The sequence below is a fragment of the Chelonia mydas genome, chromosome 24 (assembly GCF_015237465.2).
Source record: "Chelonia mydas isolate rCheMyd1 chromosome 24, rCheMyd1.pri.v2, whole genome shotgun sequence".
In the NCBI taxonomy this organism is placed as follows: Eukaryota; Metazoa; Chordata; order Testudines; family Cheloniidae; genus Chelonia; species Chelonia mydas.
Window position 1 is genome coordinate 17077377 of NC_051264.2, and position 17464 is coordinate 17094840.

A 17464-nucleotide genomic window follows, 5' to 3' on the forward strand; every position below is an offset into this window, starting at 1 on the left:
GGAGGGATAGAGGAAGGGGGATGGAGGGGTACGGGGGGTAGGAAGGCAGGGACGGAGGGATAGAGGAAGGGGGATGGAGGGGTACGGGGGGTAGGAAGGCAGGGACGGAGGGATAGAGGAAGGGGGATGGAGGGGTACGGGGGTAGGAAGGCAGGGATGGGGGGATAGAGGTGGGGGGATGGAGGGGTACGGGGGGTAGGAAGGCAGGGATGGAGGGATAGAGGAAGGGGGATGGAGGGGTACGGGGGTAGGAAGGCAGGGATGGAGGGATAGAGGAAGGGGGATGGAGGGGTACGGGGGGTAGGAAGGCAGGGATGGAGGGATAGAGGAAGGGGGATGGAGGGGTACGGGGGTTGGGAAGGCGGGGATGGAGGGGTACGGGGGTAGGAAGGCAGGGATGGAGGGATAGAGGAAGGGGGATGGAGGGGTACGGGGGGTAGGAAGGCAGGGATGGAGGGATAGAGGAAGGGGGATGGAGGGGTACGGGGGTTGGGAAGGCAGGGATGGAGGGATAGAGGAAGTGGGATGGAGGGGTACGGGGGTTGGGAAGGCAGGGATAGAGGTAGGGGGATGGAGGGGTACGGGGGGGATGGGAAAGGCAGGAATGGAGGGATAGAGGAAGGGGGATGGAGGGGTATGAGGGGATGGGAAAGGCAAGGATGGGGGGATAGAGGAAGGGGGATGGTGGGGTACGGGGGGGATGGGAAAGGCAGGGATGGAGGGATAGAGGAAGGGGGATGGAGGGGTATGAGGGGATGGGAAAGGCAAGGATGGGGGGATAGAGGAAGGGGGATGGTGGGGTACGGGGGGGATGGGAAGGCAGGGATGAGGGATAGAGGAAGGGGGATGGAGGGGTACGGGGGGTAGGAAGGCAGGGATGGAGGGATAGAGGAAGGGGGATGAAGGGGTTCGGGGGGATGGGAAAGGCAGACCCTGCACAGTATCTGTGTGTGTGTGTGTGTGTGTGTGTCTGTGTAATAGGCTGTGGAAGCGTGTTACAGGCCGCGTGTAGGGGTGGGGTTGGGAGACATGTTTGCGGTTATGGCAAGGGGTGTGGGGTGTTACGTGGGGTGTTGGAGGTGTTACGTGGGGTGTTGGAGGTGTTGGCGTGGGAGGTTTTCAGGGTTGTTGCAGGGGAGGGGGGTGTTACAGGCTGTGGAGGGTGTTGGGAGCATGGGGGTTGTTGTGGGGGGTGTTGGACATATTGCAGTCTGTAGGGCGGGTGGTGGGGGTTCTTGCAGGGGATGTTGGGTGTGTTATGGGCTGTGGGGCAGGACTTGGGAGCTTGGGGGGTGTTGGGGGATGTTGCAGGCTGTGGGTGTGTGTGTGGGGGGGTGCTGCAGGCCTCCAAGCCCCCCAGCCCCTCCGTCATGGGGGGCAGCAGGTGAGTATAACAGGGTCCCCCCAGCTCCTGGCCCCCTGTATCCCAAAGCTGGGTCCCTGTGGCCCACCCAATCCTCGGCCTCCTGCCGGCGAGGGGAGCTGAGGGCCAGCAAACTTGGTTCACACACGGAGCTGCTGAACCACATTATGTCCGTCCCCCGCGCCCCCAAAGCCAGCCACCTCCTGTCCCTGGGGCCCGATCGGGACCAGTGCCCCCTAGAGGGGAAGGGCCCCATGTCACTATTTGGGGTCTGCTGGGAGTTGTCAGGAATCGGGGTCAGGCTGATTCTCCCATAGTCTAGAAACCTTTGAATTTAGATAAGAATGGGGTGGCCCGGGGACACCCGGGGGGCCTGGCAAGGATATCGGGGGGCCTGGGGAAGAGAGGGAGCTGGGGGACATTGGAGGTCTGGGGAGAGTGGAGCGGGGTGGGGGGTGACACCCAGCCAGCGTCTCTGCCCTCAGGCGGGTTCGTTCAGGGTTCAGAGCCCCGGTTTCCGGGGGAATTTGGGGTGGCTCCGTTCCTCTGAGTTTGGGGCCAGCAACGGGGCCGTGGGGAAGGTCCCCGAGGCTGTGGCTGTCGTTGCGGCTTGGTGGATCCCTCCCCCTACCGGGCGCCCCGGGCGCAGCTTAGTGAGCGGCTGTGGAGAGCCGGCCCACCAGTGTTACCTGTCGGTGACCAGCCGGGGCTCGGGATAGGTGCTAGCCGCCCCCTCCCCCCCAACGGCCCATCCCAGAAGCCGCTCGCTGGCAGGTCACTGGCCTTCCCGGGCCCCAGTATCCCGGTCTGGTGGCCTGGTGCTGACGGGGAGCCCATTCTGGTACCTGTCTGGCGGCTCTTTCCCAGGGCCCATCAGTACCCCTTCCGGGTCACCCCTGCCCGCGGCCGAGCCCCCCCAGCCCCCCACTGGGCTGATCAAATCTGCATTTAACCGGCGCCCCCAAAGCACCTCATTGCAACCCCCCGACTGGGGTTTGGGCAACAAAATCTGTTGACTTCTCCCCCCCCCACCCATTGGGGAAAGGTCGTCTAGTTCGGGGTGGGTTTCCCAGCCGGACGGAAGGACACCTCCGCCCCCAACACCTCGCTCCCGGAGTAGCGCTCCCTGGCTCCCCCTACTGACAGCATCAGCAGAAAGGCAGATTGCGAAGAGAATCATGGAAACATCCCCCTGTGTGGGTGGGTGCGGGAGGGAGACCGGGGCTGGGCCAGCAGGGGGCTGGAGGTCAGGAGTGAGGGGCGCTGGCAGAGCTGGGGGAAGGGAGCCTGGGCTAGCAGGGGGCTGCGGGTCAGGAGTGGGGGCACCGGCAGAGCTGGAGGGAGCCCGGAGTGGGAATAAATGGCATGGGGGGTCAGGATTGAGGGGGGGCATTGACAAAATCCATCCAAAATCCCCCGCACTCCATAGATAGCAGCAGCCCAGGCTCCTCCTTCCAGCCCACTCAGCCCGCACCCTGGGTGCTCTCCTCCCTCTAACCTCTCAGCACCCGCTCTTTTCCTCTGCTCCAGCTGGACGAATGGGACCCCAGACCTGCGCTCTCCTCCTCCCTCTCTGTCTCGCTCCCGGCAGCCGTCTCTGTCCCTGAGACCCTTAACCTGTGAGGGCAGCGCAGAATTCACAGGTGAGGTTCTTGGGAACTGAGCGACTGGCCCCGACACAGCGCAGCCAGGGGCAGGTCTCAGGCCGTCACGCCGGGGGCAGCTTCACCACTGGGGCACGGACAACCAAACCCCCCTCCGCCTCCACCTGAACCACTAGACTCCCTTCCTTCCCAGAGCCAGGATAGAACCCAGGAGTCCTGGCTCCCCCCGGGTTAGAACTCAGGATTCCGCCACAGACTCCTGGTGCTACCCTGGAGAAATCGCTTTCCTGCTCGGTGCCTCGGTTTCCCCAGGGCACGACGGGGCCCCGATCGCCGTCAGAGTCTTGGGTGAGCTCGGCCTGTGTTTGAGCTGAGACAACAGGTCTGGAGGGACACGGAGCTGAGCACCTCGCCCACCCCGCGGGAGATCCCTCCCCGCCCACCCGAGGGAGCAGGTTTGACGGGTGTCTCTGTGCCTCAGAGGCTCCTGCTCCCAGAGACACCATCAAACAGCTGAACCCCCCAAGCCAAGCAGCACAGGACCCCCTGAGGGGGACGGGGAGGCCCCTCGTCAAACCCATCACCCGCCCTCCCTCCGAGCTCCAACCACTCGACCCCACTCCTCTCCCAGAGCTGGGGAGAGAACCCAGGAATCCGGGCTCCCTGCCCCTCCTCCGGGCTCTAAACACTCGACTCCTGGCTCCTTTTCCAAGGTTACTACTATGGAGAAATAATGTTGTGCACAGGGATAGCAGCGCCCCTCACTCCCGACCCACAGCGCCCCCCTGCCCCCCAGCTCGGGCACTTCTGCAGAGGGTGGGAGTAGGGAGCCCAGGGCTGAGCTAACAGGGGGCTGCGGGTCGGGAGTGAGGGGCACCAGCAGAGCTGGGGGGGGGTCGTTTTTCATCCCTTTGATGCACTCATCCCCCCTGCCCCACAGCGCCCCCCCCCCACCCCATTTAAGGGACATATTAATTCTCAGCTTCATGCCTGGCTGTCTGGTTTCCATGGAGACGGACCTCTGAGCCCGACACCTCTCCCCCACACACTTCTCCCCTCGGCCGGAGCTGCCTTCCTCCAGTCCTGGGTATGCGGGGACCCCTCGCCCGGCCCTGAGAAGCAGCCACCTCTGGGGTGGGGTGGGGGGGGGGCTGGTTACATGGGAACCCCTCGCCCGGCCCTGAGATGCAGCCACCTCTGGGGTGGGGAGGGGGGCTGGTTACATGGGAACCCCTCGCCCGGCCCTGAGATGCAGCCACCTCTGCGGTGGGGCAGCGGGCTGGTTATACAGGGACCCCTCGCTGGGACCCAGCCACCTCTGGGGTGGGCGTGGCCAGATCGTAGCCCTGCCCTCTCCATTGTGATGTCCCGGCGGGTTCCGTGCCCCCTGCGCTGGGCGATGCCCGCGGCCTCCCAGCTGCTGCTGCCCCTTTGCCTCGGCCTCCTTCTGGCCCCCCGGGCGCCCGGCTGCCTCGACTGCTTCTCCACCCCCCAGCAGCGCCTGCGCGTCTGCCAGATCTTCCTGGGTCACGCCAGTTCCCAGCACGTGGCCTGCCTGGGCACCCTGCGGGCCGCCTTCCAGCCCCACGCCCAGCTGGTGGTGGGTGAGTGGGGCCCCAGAGCCAAGCGGCCGGCCGGCCCTCTGGCCTCACCCCGGCCTCCTCCTGCAGCTCGCTCTGTCCGTCCGTCTTCCGTTCCCGCCGTCCCTCCTGTCTGTCTGTCCACCCACCGTCTGTCCATCCCTCAGCTCCATCCTTGCCTTCCTCCAGCTTAACCAATCCCTGGCCCTCCATCCCTAGCTCCATCATCCCTCCGTCTTCACCTCCATCCATCCCTAGCTCCATCATCCCTCCGTCTTCACCTCAATCCACCCCTAGCTCCATCCTCCCTCCGTCTTCACCCCACCCATCCCTAGCTCCATCTTACCTCCATCTTCACCCCATCCACCCCTAGCTCCATCCTCCCTCCGTCTCTACCTCCATCCATCTCTAGCTCCATCATCCCTCTGTCTCTACCTCCAGCCATCCTTCCATCCTCTGCCCATCTCTCCAACCATCCCTAGCTCCATCATCTCCTCCATCCATTCCTCTGCCCATCCCTCCATCTATGGCAGCGCATGGGACGGACCCCAGAGCAGAACCTGTCCCCTCACCCGCCCCCCTCGCCCTCCCCAGGTGTGGCGGAGATGGAGAAGCTGAAGGACATCTTCTCCAATGTCATCTTCTCCCTGGAGCAGAAGGGCATATCCAAGGGTGGGTCAGAGCCGGGGGAGGAAGGGGAGGGGAAGGATGCTGGAAGGGGGGAGCAAGGGGAAGTGGCTGGGAATAGGGGAGGGGAGGGATAGGGTGGGGGCAGGGGCTGGAAAGGCAGGGGGAGGGTGTGGGCGGGGGGCCCGGTTCTGACCCCCTCTTCCCCCCCAGTTCCCTACCAGGTGGCCGTGCCGGACGCTGTGGCGCAAATCCAGCCGGAGCTGGCTCAGCTGAAACCAGGTGAGAGGGGGGCTGGGAGCCGACCACCCGGTGTGACCCCCCCACACACACACACACAGCCCCCCATGCACCCACTGTCCTGGAACAGGTGGGGGGAAGGGACTGGGACCCCATGGACCACCCAGCCCTCGGCCTATTGGGAGGCAGGGGCTGAGACACCCCCCCACCGCCAGCCATCCAGTCCCTGCCGGGAGGCTGGATCAGATTCGGCGCCCCCTAGAGGGCACCCAGGAGCGGGTCTGCTGCTGCTGGGCCTCATGCCCTGATATGGCCTCATCCTCCCTCCTGTTCCTCTCCCTTCGCAGCTCCTGCCTGCGTCCCGCCGTGTGGTGAGTCCTGAGGTCTCGCGGGGCCCCCCAGCTCCCCTCACTCCCGACCCGCAGCCCCCTGCCAGCCCAGCCCTGGACCCCCCAACCAGCCCTGCCGGTGCCCCTCACTCCGGACCCGCAGCCCCCTCCCAGCCCAGCCCTGGGCTCCCCCCACTCCCCAGCTCCGCCGGTGCCCCTCACTCCCGACCCGCAGCCCCCTGCCAGCCCAGCCCTGGGATCCCCCCACTCCCCAGCTCCACCGGTGCCCCTCACTCCCGACCCGCAGCCCCCTGCCAGCCCAGCCCTGGGCTCCCCCCACTCCCCAGCTCCACCGGTGCCCCTCACTCCCGACCCGCAGCCCCCTGCCAGCCCAGCCCTGAAGTCCCCCCCAACCAGCCCTGCCGGTGCCCCTCACTCCCAACCCGCAGCCCCCTGCCAGCCCAGCCCTGGACCCCCCAGCCAGCCCTGCCGGTGCCCCTCACTCCCGACTTGCAGCCCCCTGCTAGCCCAGCCCTGGGCTCCCCCCACTCCCCAGCTCCACCAGTGCCCCTCACTCCCGACCCACAGCCCCCTGCCAACCCAGCCCTGGGCTCCCCCCTTCCCCCAGCTCTGCCGGTGCCTCTCACTCCCGACCCGCAGCCCCCTGCTAGCCCAGCCCTGGGCTCCCCCCACTCCCCAGCTCCACCGGTGCCCCTCACTCCCGACCCACAGCCCCCTGCTAGCCCAGCCCTAGGCTCCCCACCACTTTGCTGTTCTCCGCAGGGTACCAGAAAGACGCCCAGGTCTACAAATGCACCTCGTGCAGCCTAGTGGACTGTCAGCTCCCCCTGGACTGTCCAGGTACGTGCTACATCCCCAAGTCCCCACACAGCATTAGGGGGCGCTGTGCTGCGGGATTCCCTGCCGTTTCCAGATGATGAACCCAGGAGTCCTGGCCAAACCGAACCCAGGGGATTCTCTTCAACCTCCAGAAAACCCCCTTGTGCTTTCAGCTGAACACAGGATTCCCTGGCTAACCAGCCCCCCACTCCACCCCAGAGGTGGCTGCATCTCAGTGCTGGGTGAGGGATTCCCTGCAGGGCGGGGTCCCTCTATAACCAGCCCCCGTGCCCCACCCCAGAGGTGGCCTCATTGCCAGCCCCACCCGGAATCACCCCCGCTCTTTGCCCTGCCAGTGGAGGACGTCTGGAAGAACGAGGGGGAGAGGACAGCTCTGACATGCAGGGTCCCGTTCCAGACCCCCCCTGACGTGCGGCATAGCTGGAAGTTTGCCAGGGACGTGAGTGTGGCGGGTGGGGAGGGTCTGTCTCGTGTTGTGGTTGTCTGTTCGGGTAGCAGGAAGACGGGGCGGGGGGACCTTGGTGGATGGGGGTGGTGAAAGGAAGTAATTTTACTGTGGGGGGAGAGTTTCTGTCTGTCTGCTGCCCTGACTCCATGCCCCTTGCCCCCTACACGCCCTAGTGGCAGCCTTCGAGTCAGCCCAGCCCCCTCGCTCTGCCCCTGATCCTGAGTTTGATTCCCCTGACGCCTGCCCTTCCTCCCCCCGTCACCCCCTCAACTCGCTCTCCTCTGCCCCCCCCAGCTCCGGACCCAGGATCTTTCTCTCTTCCGGGACCTACATATGGGCGCCGGCTCCTCCCTTGTCCTCCGTCCCACGTGGGGCTCGCACCGCGGCACCTACGCCTGCCAGCTAGCCCAGCAGGATGATGTGCTAGCCCGGAAATACTTCTACCTCAATGGTAAGGAGGGGAGTGGGGTCAAGTGGTTAGAGCAGAGGGGCTGGGAGCCAGGACTCCTGGGTTCTAGCCCCAGCTCTGGGAGGGGAGTGAGGTCTCGTGGTTGGAGCAGCGGAGGGGTGGGGCTGGGAGCCAGGACTCCTGGGTTCTGTCTCCCCGCAGTGACTGCCAGCAGCCAGGAGGCAGAGACGGAGCTGCAGGACATGTTCCACACCATCCTGCAGTCCCCAGCGGGGCGCGGGGCCGAGGGCCGGCCCCCCGGGCTCTCGGAGCTGCTGGCCGAGCCCGACTCGCTGCACAAGAGGAACGTGGTGCTGCTGATGGTGGGGCTGGCGCTGAGCGCCCTGCTGGGCACCCTGCTGCTGGGGTGAGCTTGCGTGAACCCTCCGGATCAGTGCCATGGGCCCCTCCGGCCTAGGAACCTCCCCTGACCAAGGGGCCCATCCAGCCTGGGACTCTGCCCCCACCAGACCTGACCCATGGACCCGCCCACCCAGCCTGGTATCCAGTTGCAGGGAGTTCCCCAGCTCCCCGCTTTCCGACCAAGCCCTTTGTGGCCCTGAATGCCACACCCTGGGGGGAAACCCTGCCCAGGCCCAAGCCCCACACTGCCCTTCTGGGTCCCAGCTCAGTCCAGCCCCCCTCCATCCACGCACTGGGAGCAACATGCGGAGACGGCAGTGTGGTGTGGGCGGGGGGCGGCCTTCCTCCTCTGGCTTGTCCTCCCTCTGCTATGGCTTCCTTCTCACTCTCTCCTCTGTGAACTCGGGCTTTTCTCCCTCCTCTTCCCCCCCCTTTTCTCTCACTCCCTCTTTTCCTCTCCTCCTCCTCTGCTCTTCTTTGCACTCCTTCCCTGCCCCCCATCTTCTCTCGCTCTCTCCCTACAGGGGCATCTGTCGCTGGGCCATGGGCCGGCCCTGATGCCCCCGGCCTGGGCCCTGGACTCTCCTCTGCTCGGCACCCTGGGATTTGCACTGTCAATTCTCTGATCAGAATAAACCCAAATTCCAGTCTGAGCTGGGAGTCTCTGTCTGGGCCACAAAAGGGGTTTTTCCTGGCGGTCAGGGCTGGCTCGATGCCCCAGGGCAGCACTGGGGGGTGCTGTGCTCCTGGGGGTGGGGTGTGGGGGGGTCTCCCCTGGCGGTCAGGCCTAGCCCGATGCCCCTGGGGGGCGCTGTGCTGCTGGGAGCAGAGGGGGGGGTCTCCCCTGGCGGTCAGGCCTGGCCCGATGCCCCTGGAGGGCGCTATGCTGCTGGGGTCGGGGGGGGGGGTCTCCCCTGGCGGTCAGGGCTGGCTCGATGCCCCAGGGCGGCACTGGGGGGCGCTGTGCTCCTGGGGTCAGGGTGGGGGGAGTCTCCCCTGGCGGTCAGAACTAGCCCGATGCCCCTGGGGGGTGCTGTGCTGCTGGGGTCAGGGTTGGGGGGGGTCTCCCTTGGCGGTCAGGCCTAGCCCGATGCCCCTGGGGGGCGCTGTGCTGCTGGGAGCGGGGGGGGGGGGGTCTCCCCTTTTGGTCAGGCCTGGCCCGATGCCCCTGGGGGGCGCTATGCTGCTGGGGGCAGCGTGGGGGGGGTCTCCCCTTATGGTCAGGCCTGGCCCGATGCCCCTGGGGGGCGCTGTGCTGCTGGGGGCAGGGTGGGGGGGTCTCCCCTGGCGGTCAGGCCTGGCCCGATGCCCCTGGGGGGCGCTGTGCTGCTGGGAGCGTGGGGGGGGTCTCCCCTTATGGTCAGGCCTGGCCCGATGTCCCTGGGGGGCGCTGTGCTGCTGGGGGCAGGGTGGGGGGGTCTCCCCTGGCGGTCAGGCCTGGCCCGATGCCCCTGGGGGGCGCTATGCTGCTGGGGGCAGGGTCGGGGGGTCTCCCCTTATGGTCAGGGCGGCTGGACATTTCTGTGATTCTGTGGACACATGCAAGTAGCGGGTGCTGGGGCAGGACCCTGGGGTGAATGGGGATCCCCCCTGAACGGGGGAGGGCTCAGTCGGGGGGAGGGGTAGAGGGAAGTTTGGGGAGCCTCTCGGTCCCCCTGCCCCCCTGCTCCCCCGCCCCTCTGGACTCGCTGCCGCCCCCCAGGGCCCGCGCTGGGGGTGTGCGGGCGGGGAGGGGCGAGGGCCGGGCGGTCCCCGCAGCCTGGAAGTTCCCACGGGCTCAGGATCTCCTAATATGGTCAGTGACGCGAGGCGAGGCGGGGAATCCCCCTCCCCCTCCCGGCCGAGCCAGGCCCGGGGCAAACAGAACCGCGTGGACCAGGCGGCGAGAGCGCACGGTGCGTCCGGGCCCGCGGCGCGGGGGGGCTGGAGAAGGGGGATCCCGGGGGGGGCTGGGAGAAGGGGGGATCGCGGCGTGGGGGGCAGAAGGGGGACGGGGACAGAGCTCTTGTCTGTTGCGGGGCGTCGCGGGGTTGCGGGGAGCCCCACGCGAGGGCCCCGCAGAGTTTGGGGGGGGGCAGGCTCAGCTGTGGGGGGGGTGGTCTGATCTGCCCCTTAGCTACGGCCGGGGGCTCCGCTGTTGGGGTCTGGGGCCGGAAGCCCAGCAACGCCTCCCCCCCCCCCCCGGGGGGGAGCTGAGACATGGGGGGTCCCCCCGGTTTCCCCCACCCGGCAGCTTTTTCCTTCATTTTCTCCTTCCCTTTGTGTCTCCCTCGCTCCGGTGTCTGCAACTTCCTCATCGGGTGGCGGAACCCAGCCCTCCCCCCCACGTATGGGGAGGGGGAAGCTATGGGGAAGGGAGCTTGGGGGTGCCGGGGAGTATAGGAGGTGGGGGGATGGGTTTCGGGGTGCAGGGGAGGAGGAGAGATTGTGGGGGGAGGGGGAGAGGAAGGGGTGCGGGGACTGGTTATGGGGTGGTGGAGGAAGGAGTTATAGGGTGCGGGGGGGGGGAGGAGAGAAGGGGGTGGAAGCGGAAATAATGGGATTTCCCGGACGCCAGGAAATATTTCCAAACAGCGGTGTGAGGAAAGAGGCTATGACGTGAGGACGGGAGGGGGGGGGAAAGGTTGTGGGTGGGGGTGATGGGATTGGGGTATGTGACCCATAGGACTCAGGCATTGGGGCCAGTATCTCCCCCCTCCCCTGGTGACCCCGACATTGAGCTGGCCCATGTGTGAGGGGGATCGAGATCAAAGGGGGAGGGGGGTGAGCCGTGGGGGAAGCTGTAGGAATGTGCCCCCCCTTCTCCTCCCAGCTGTTGTTTGGGGGACAGACAGTGACAACCCCTCCCCCACCATGGTCATCCACAGTGGAGCCCAGCCTGGGATTCCCCGCACCCCACCCCTGGGGGATCCCTGGGACCTGTAGGGGAGTGTCTGGGATTTGGGGGGGAACAGAAGGGGGGGGGGGTTCCCCAGGGCTGTGTCCAGGATTCCCCTCCCTGGGAAGTTTTCTTGAAAGTCCCACAACTGAGAGCAGGAGCAATGTGTGTGTGTGTGTGTGTGTGTGTGTGTTGGGGAGGGGAGGGGAGGGGAGGGGAGGGGGGAGGAGGAGGAGATTATTGGAGGTGGCTCTGGGTACCTCTGTGGGACCATGCGGCTGTGTAGCTGTGTGGCTGTATCCTTGTGGCTGTGTGTGTCTCTGTGTGTGATTGTGTATCTTTGTGGTTGTGTGTGTCTCTACGTGCGAATGTGTATCTGTATGGCTGTATCCTTGTGGTTGTGTGAGTGTGTGTCTGGGTGTGACTGTTTATTTGTATGGCTGTATCTTTGTGGCTGTGTGTCCCTGAGTGTGACTGTATCTGCCTGACTGCATCTTTGTGGTTGTGTGTGTGTGTGTGTGTGTGTGTTGGGGAGGGGAGGGGGGAGGAGGAGGAGATTATTGGCGGTGGCTCTGGGTACCTCTGTGGGACCATGCGGCTGTGTGGCTGTATCCTTGTGGCTGTGTGTGTCTCTGTGTGTGATTGTGTATCTGTAACCTTGTGGCTGTGTGTGTCTCTGTGTGTGATTGTGTATCTTTGGGGCTGTGTGTGTCTCTCGTGTGAATGTGTATCTGTATGGCTGTATCCTTGTGGTTGTGTGAGTGTGTGTCTGGGTGTGACTGTTTATTTGTATGGCTGTATCTTTGTGACTGTGTGTCCCTGAGTGTGACTGTATCTGCCTGACTGCATCTTTGTGGTTGTGTGTGTGTATGGGGCGGGGGGTTGTCTGGGTGCAATTGTGCATCTGTCTGGCTGTACTTTGGTGATACGTGTGTGTGTATCTGCGGTTGTGCATCTGCATCTCTGAGTGCCCTTATCTTTGTGAGGTTGTGTCTCTGGGTGGCGGTGTGTATTGATGAGCCTGTATCTGTGATTGTGTGTTGGCATAGCTCTACGCCCGCCGGTGTGAGAGAGAAACAGTGTGCGAGTGTGTCCTTGTAACTGCCCTACATTTCCCCTCTCCTCGGGAGATAAATGAGTGCCGGTTAACTCCAGCTAATTCACACCTCTGGCCTGGTCAGAGCCCCCCACCACACACGCAGGGTTGGCTTCCCCGACTGTGTCTCTGGCCTCGTCTCTAGACAATCGGCCGCAGGGCGTCCCGTTAACCAAGACGGTGCTCAAGGCGGCCGCGCAGGTGGTGTTGAGCAGAACTACGGCTGGCCCTGGGTCGGCGTCGCGGGGTTAGCCCGGGCCAGCGGAGGCTGGAGGCCACCAGCCCCGCGTCCGTACCTGGCTGGGGGTGTCTCGTTGCCTGACTCCACCCTTGAGCCTTTGGGTGTCTGTACCTCCAGGGGTGTCTTTCCCTCTTTCTGTCTCTGTGTTGGGGGCTGCCTGACTGCATGTGTGTCTGTGTCGTGTGTGTGTGTGTGTGTGTGTGTGTGTGTTTCTCTGGGGGTGTCTTTCCCATTCTGCCTGTGTGTGTGTTGGGGGCTGCCCGACTGTATTTGTCTCTGTGTTTCTTTGTGGGTGTCTCCTTCCTTGACACTGCATGTGTGTCTTTGTGCACCTGTGTGTGTGTTTTGGGGACTGCCCATGTGTGTATCTGTTTGTTTCTCTGGGGGTGTCTCTTACCCTGACTCAGCCCTCTCTGCCTGTAACTCTGCCTGCCGGGTGTGTGGGGAGGCGTCCGTCTGCGAGTGTCTCTCCCCCGCCTCTCGCCCCTGGATTTCCGGAGCAGGCGGCTGTGTTGTAACCCCCTTGCGACACTTCTGGGCTGGTGTGGGTGGGGACACCAGCGGGGACAAGCTGTCCCAGGAAATGGGTCAAGTCCACCCCGGGAGGGGAGAGGTGATACCGGAGTGATGGGCCCATGGAGGGGATCTGATGGGAGGTAGGATGCCAGGGCGATGGGCCCATGGAGGGGATCTGATGGGGGGTAGGATGCCAGGGTGATGGGTCCATGGAGGGGATCCAATGGGGGGGCAGGATGCCAGGCTGGCCGTGGATCTGAGCCCAGCTGAGCAGACCGTTGCTGATGTAACGGGGCAGCAATCCTGCTGTGGTTTCCTGACTCGTGGTGATGTCATCGGCTTGTGTCAGCCCCACAAACCCCCTCCCCCCTGCTCAGGTACCAAGGGGCACCCTGCCCCTTGGAGCAGCTTTAACCCCTCGCTGCCCAGAGCTCCCCTGGGATCCAGCCCCTCAACCCCCTTGAGCCCCATTACCTGACCTCCCCCAGCGGCTCACCGGGGTCCTGTCCCCCCGTAGGACGAGCCCTGCCCGCGCCATGAGAGAGGAGGTGGAGACGGGCGCCCGGTTCCTGTCGCGCCTGGCGAACCGGCACGGCCGGCTGGACAAGGGGCTCGTGGAGCAGTTCGGGGAGCGCCTGGCCGCCGTCCTGCAGGAGAGATACTGCCGGCACTGGTACCCCGAGAACCCTGCCAAGGGACAGGCCTACAGGTAAGGGGCCCAGGCGCGGAGGGGGGTGGCGCGGGGATCGGGGTGCCCGCTCACACAGCCGTTTGGCAGAGCCAGGTGCACCGCAGGTGGCCGGTGGGTGGAGCTGTCACGGAGTCCCCGGGCGGTGCTCTGGACCTGCTCCCTACGAAGCCAGGCAGGACTCTGGGGGAGCCTCCTCTCTGGGAGCAGCCTGTCTGCAGGACACACAGCTCCCCCGGCTCCACCTTCCTGGGTCTGACCTCGGAGCATTCAGCCTCCCCTGCCCCTCCATGCACTTCCCACAACGAGTCTGCCCAGGCGGGGTCCTGGGGAAGCCAGAGGGTCCTGCCCCCCAACTCCGCAGTCAGACGGGACTCTCAGCCAGCCAGTAAAGCAGAAGGTTTATTAGACGACAGGAACATGGTCTAACACAGAGCTTGCAGGTGCAGAGAACAGGACCCCTCAGCTGGGTCCATTTTGGGGGGCAGTGAGCCAGACAACCCCGTCTGCCCTTCACTCCATGTCCCAGCCAGCCCCAAACTGAAACTCCCTCCAGCCCCCGCCTCCTCTGGGCTTTCCCCCTTTCCCGGGCCAGGAGGTCACCGGATCCCTTTGTTCTCCAGCCCTTTAGCTCTCACCTTGCAGGGGGAAGGGCCCAGGCCATCAGTGGCCAGGAGACAGGATGTCGCCCATTCTTTGTGTCCAGACCCCTGCACACACCTGCCCTCTAGGGCTCTGCAATGATCACACCCCCTTATCCCACCCCCTAGATACTTAAGAACTGCATAGGGGAAACTGAGGCACCCCCACATTATTCAGAGGAAACATTAAGGAGACTCCCGCTTCGTCACAGGAGCATGTCGCAGGATGGGGGCAGCCGGTGGCGCCGTCCATGGGCTGTGTTGCGGGGCCTGATGCCAGGCGGGTGGGTAACACTTTGCCCCGGGCGCGGGGTGGGAGGCTGCAGCCGGCTGGGGGTCCTGTAGGGCCCCTGATGCTCTGACCCCCTCCCCACTGACCGGCCTCTCCCACCCCAGGTGTATCCGCATCAATCGGAGGCAGCGGGTGGACGAGTCGCTGCTCCGGGCCTGCGCGGGCTGCGGGCTGGAGTACTCGGAGCTGGCCCTGCCGTGGGAGCTCTCGCTCTGGATCGACCCGGGGGAGGTCTGCTGTAGGTGAGTTTCCCCCCCTGCCCCCGCCCTCTGCTGGCTGGGGTCAGCCCCCTCCCCAGCTCGCGGCGCCCCTGCTGCCTCCGTCTGGCAGGGGACAAAAGCCCCACTACGGCCAGCTGCGCCAGGACTCCTGGGTTCTCTGCTCCGCGGGGACCCCCTTCGTGCACGTGGGGCTCGCAGTGCTCCCACCGGGCACTAAACCCTGCCCCATACCCCTCTAGGGGAAGCAGGCTCTGCTCCAGCCCCAGGGTGGGAGGCTGGCTGGCTCAGGGGGGTGAGGAATGGGGCCTTTCCCCTCTAGGGGGCGCCGGTTCTGATCCAGCCCCGGGGGTGGGAGGCTGGCTGGCTCAGGGGGGTGAGGAATGGGGCCTTTCCCCTCTAGGGGGCGCCGGTTCTGATCCAGCCCCGGGGGTGGGAGGCTGGCTGGCTCAGGGGGGTGAGGAATGGGGCCTTTCCCCTCTAGGGGGCACCGGTTCTGATCCAGCCCCGGGGGTGGGGGCTGGCTGGCTTGGAGGGGGTGGGTGGCACGGGGCCCATTGTAGGCTAATGGGGCCATGGTTCCAATTTGTAAAATATCCTCTCCCCCCCACCCCGGGTGCACCGCCCCCCCCCCAACCCAGACTCGGGGAGAACAGCCCGTACTTCACGGTGAGCCCCTCGGAAGGGGGCGGCAGCAAAGGGACCCCGGAGCCCGAGACGTCAGACTATCACTCGGAGTCGCCGTCGGAGAGCTCCTCGGAGGACGAGGGATCAGCCCGGCCCCCCCCGGCTCCGGCACCAGCCCCAATCAGACCCGCCCTGCGGGAGCCTGGCAAACAGGTGATGTGTGAACTGGGGGGGCTGGCTCCCCATGGCCCATTTGGTGCCTGAGGTGTGTATGGAGGGGGGGGGGGGGGTTCCCTGTCCCTGCTGAGAACGGGGCTGAGACCCAGCAAACTCAACACACACACAGGGCTGCTGAAGGGATGAGCCAGAGGGGCCTAGAGTCTGTCCCCACAAGCCAGCCAGTCCACCCGCTGGGGGCTGGAGCAGAGCTGGTGCCCCCTACAAAAAGGCCCCATATCCCATCCCCCGAGCCGTGCCCCTGCCCTGGGGACAGGTCACAGCAGATGCCCCAGGGGTGGCTGCATCTCAGCACCAAGCGAGGGGTCCCTGCATAACCAGCCCCCGCGCCCCACCCCAGAGGTGGCTGCATCTCAGCGTCGGGCGACGGGGCCCTGTGTAACCAGTCCCCGCGCCCTACCCCAGAGGCAGCCACAGCTCCGTGCCGGGCGAGGGGTCTCTGGATATTTCGGACTCCTGCTAAGGTCTCTTTTCTCTCCCCCAGGCTGCCGAGTTGTTCTATGTCCCAGCCCCCGTGTGGCTCCCCTGCACCACCCAGCGCCTGGTCAGCTACATCCCCACCTACCAGCCCCTCACCTTCTACTACGTCAGCGTCGGAGCAAAGCCCTCGCCGGCGAAGAGATCCAACCCCGACCGGCTACGGCGCCTCACCCACCGGGCTGCCAAGGCTTAGGGGCGGGGCAGGGAGAGGGGAGAGCCCCCAGCCCCTCTCCCTCCTGCCCTCACGTGCCTTCACCCCCCAGTGATCTCCGCCACGCTCTCAGGCTGAGACTGGGTGGAACTCACCACAGCAATGCAAACAGCGCCACCTCGTGGCCACGCAACAAGCCAGGCTGGAAACGGCTGGAAGTCGGGGATGTCCTCCCCCCAACCCAGCTGGTATCTTAAGAGTTAACAGCCCCCCTTCTCGTGCAGGGAGTGAGGCCCCATGGCTGTGGGGCTGAGCCAGTTGAGACTTGGTGTCCTAGGGGACCGTCTGCAGGCAAAGCACATGGGCAAACTTGCTATGGAGGGGAAGACGGGCCTGGAAGCCAGGACGCCTGGGTTCTATCCCCAGTGCTGGGAGGATAGTGGGGGTCTAGTGCTTAGAGCGGGTGGGGGGGGGGCTGAGAGCCAGGACTCTTGGGTTCTCCCCCAGCTCTGGAAGGGAAGTGGGGTCTAGTGGTTAGAGCAGAGGGGGCTGGGGGCCAGGACTCCTGGGTTCCATTGTCAGCTCTTCTGACCAGCTTCTGGCAAAAAAACCAAGCGCACACACACACACACACAAAACCACCGAATCTGTGCCTCAGTTTCCCCGTCTGTAAAACCGGGATGATAACACTCACCTACCTCAGATTGTTGCTGCAGTGCAAACAAACACAGGGGCACTTTATAAAGGCTTTTTCCAGGCTGCATTGCCGGGCAGGGGAAAGGATTGTTCTAATGATTTTAATATATATGCTGTAAATAGGAGCCGATGATTTAATTTATGGAAGCAGAGAGAGCTGTTTAGCAGGGAGGGGCGGGGCGGGGGGGGTGTTTAACACCAAATCTATTTATAGAGGGTTTTTTTTGCAAAAAAAATACAAAAACAAATCCTTTTTCTGTAAAAATTCACAAGTGCTGATTAAAGAGACCTCTGTGGTGACGCAGGAAACTGTCGCGTGGAGCCGTCCTTCCACGGGCGGGGCTGGGGTCTGAGGGGCTGGGCGATTATTTGTGTTACGGCACCAGCCCCGGAGTGTGCCAGTCACGGCGCATTGTTACTGCTATTGGGTATATTATGGCTGGGGGTGGGGAAGGCTGGGAGCCAGCTTTTCTGGGGTCTCTCCCCAGTTCTGGGAAGGGAGTGGGGTCTAGTGGTTAGAGCGGGGGGGGGGGGGCTGGGATTCCTGGGTTTTATTTCAGGGTCTGCTCTGGGACGCTGAGCGGGTAATTTCCCCCTGTTCTCTGAGGACCCCCCCCCCCCCCGCCTCTAAAATGTCCCAAAGGGGAAAAAAATCTAGGAAATGTGAACAGGTGAGATTGGGGCCAGAGCAGCGGCACCGTTAGATTCAGCCACCGGAGGGAGCCGGTGGGCTACGTATGACCTGCCTGTGGCGAGCCTGGATGCAATTCCCAGCTCCTCCAAGGAAAGCTCCTTCCTTTGGCCTGTGGAACTCACTGCCACTGGATGGCGCTGGTGGGG

At 64.7% G+C, this 17464-nt stretch overlaps 1 protein-coding gene across 1 annotated transcript; it reads left to right on the forward strand.

The window, feature by feature from the left end:
* The first annotated feature begins 4164 nt into the window (after positions 1–4164).
* LOC102945458 lies at positions 4165–16930 on the forward strand. Its single transcript, XM_037883295.2, is given in 13 exon segments — positions 4165–4571; positions 5030–5070; positions 5072–5219; positions 5388–5456; positions 5762–5785; positions 6527–6604; positions 6940–7043; positions 7347–7503; positions 7663–7867; positions 13112–13303; positions 14320–14457; positions 15075–15273; positions 15782–16930. Coding segments are annotated over 13 exon segments (1899 nt in total). The 5' UTR covers positions 4165–4216; the 3' UTR covers positions 15971–16930.
* The last annotated feature ends 534 nt before the right edge of the window (positions 16931–17464 follow it).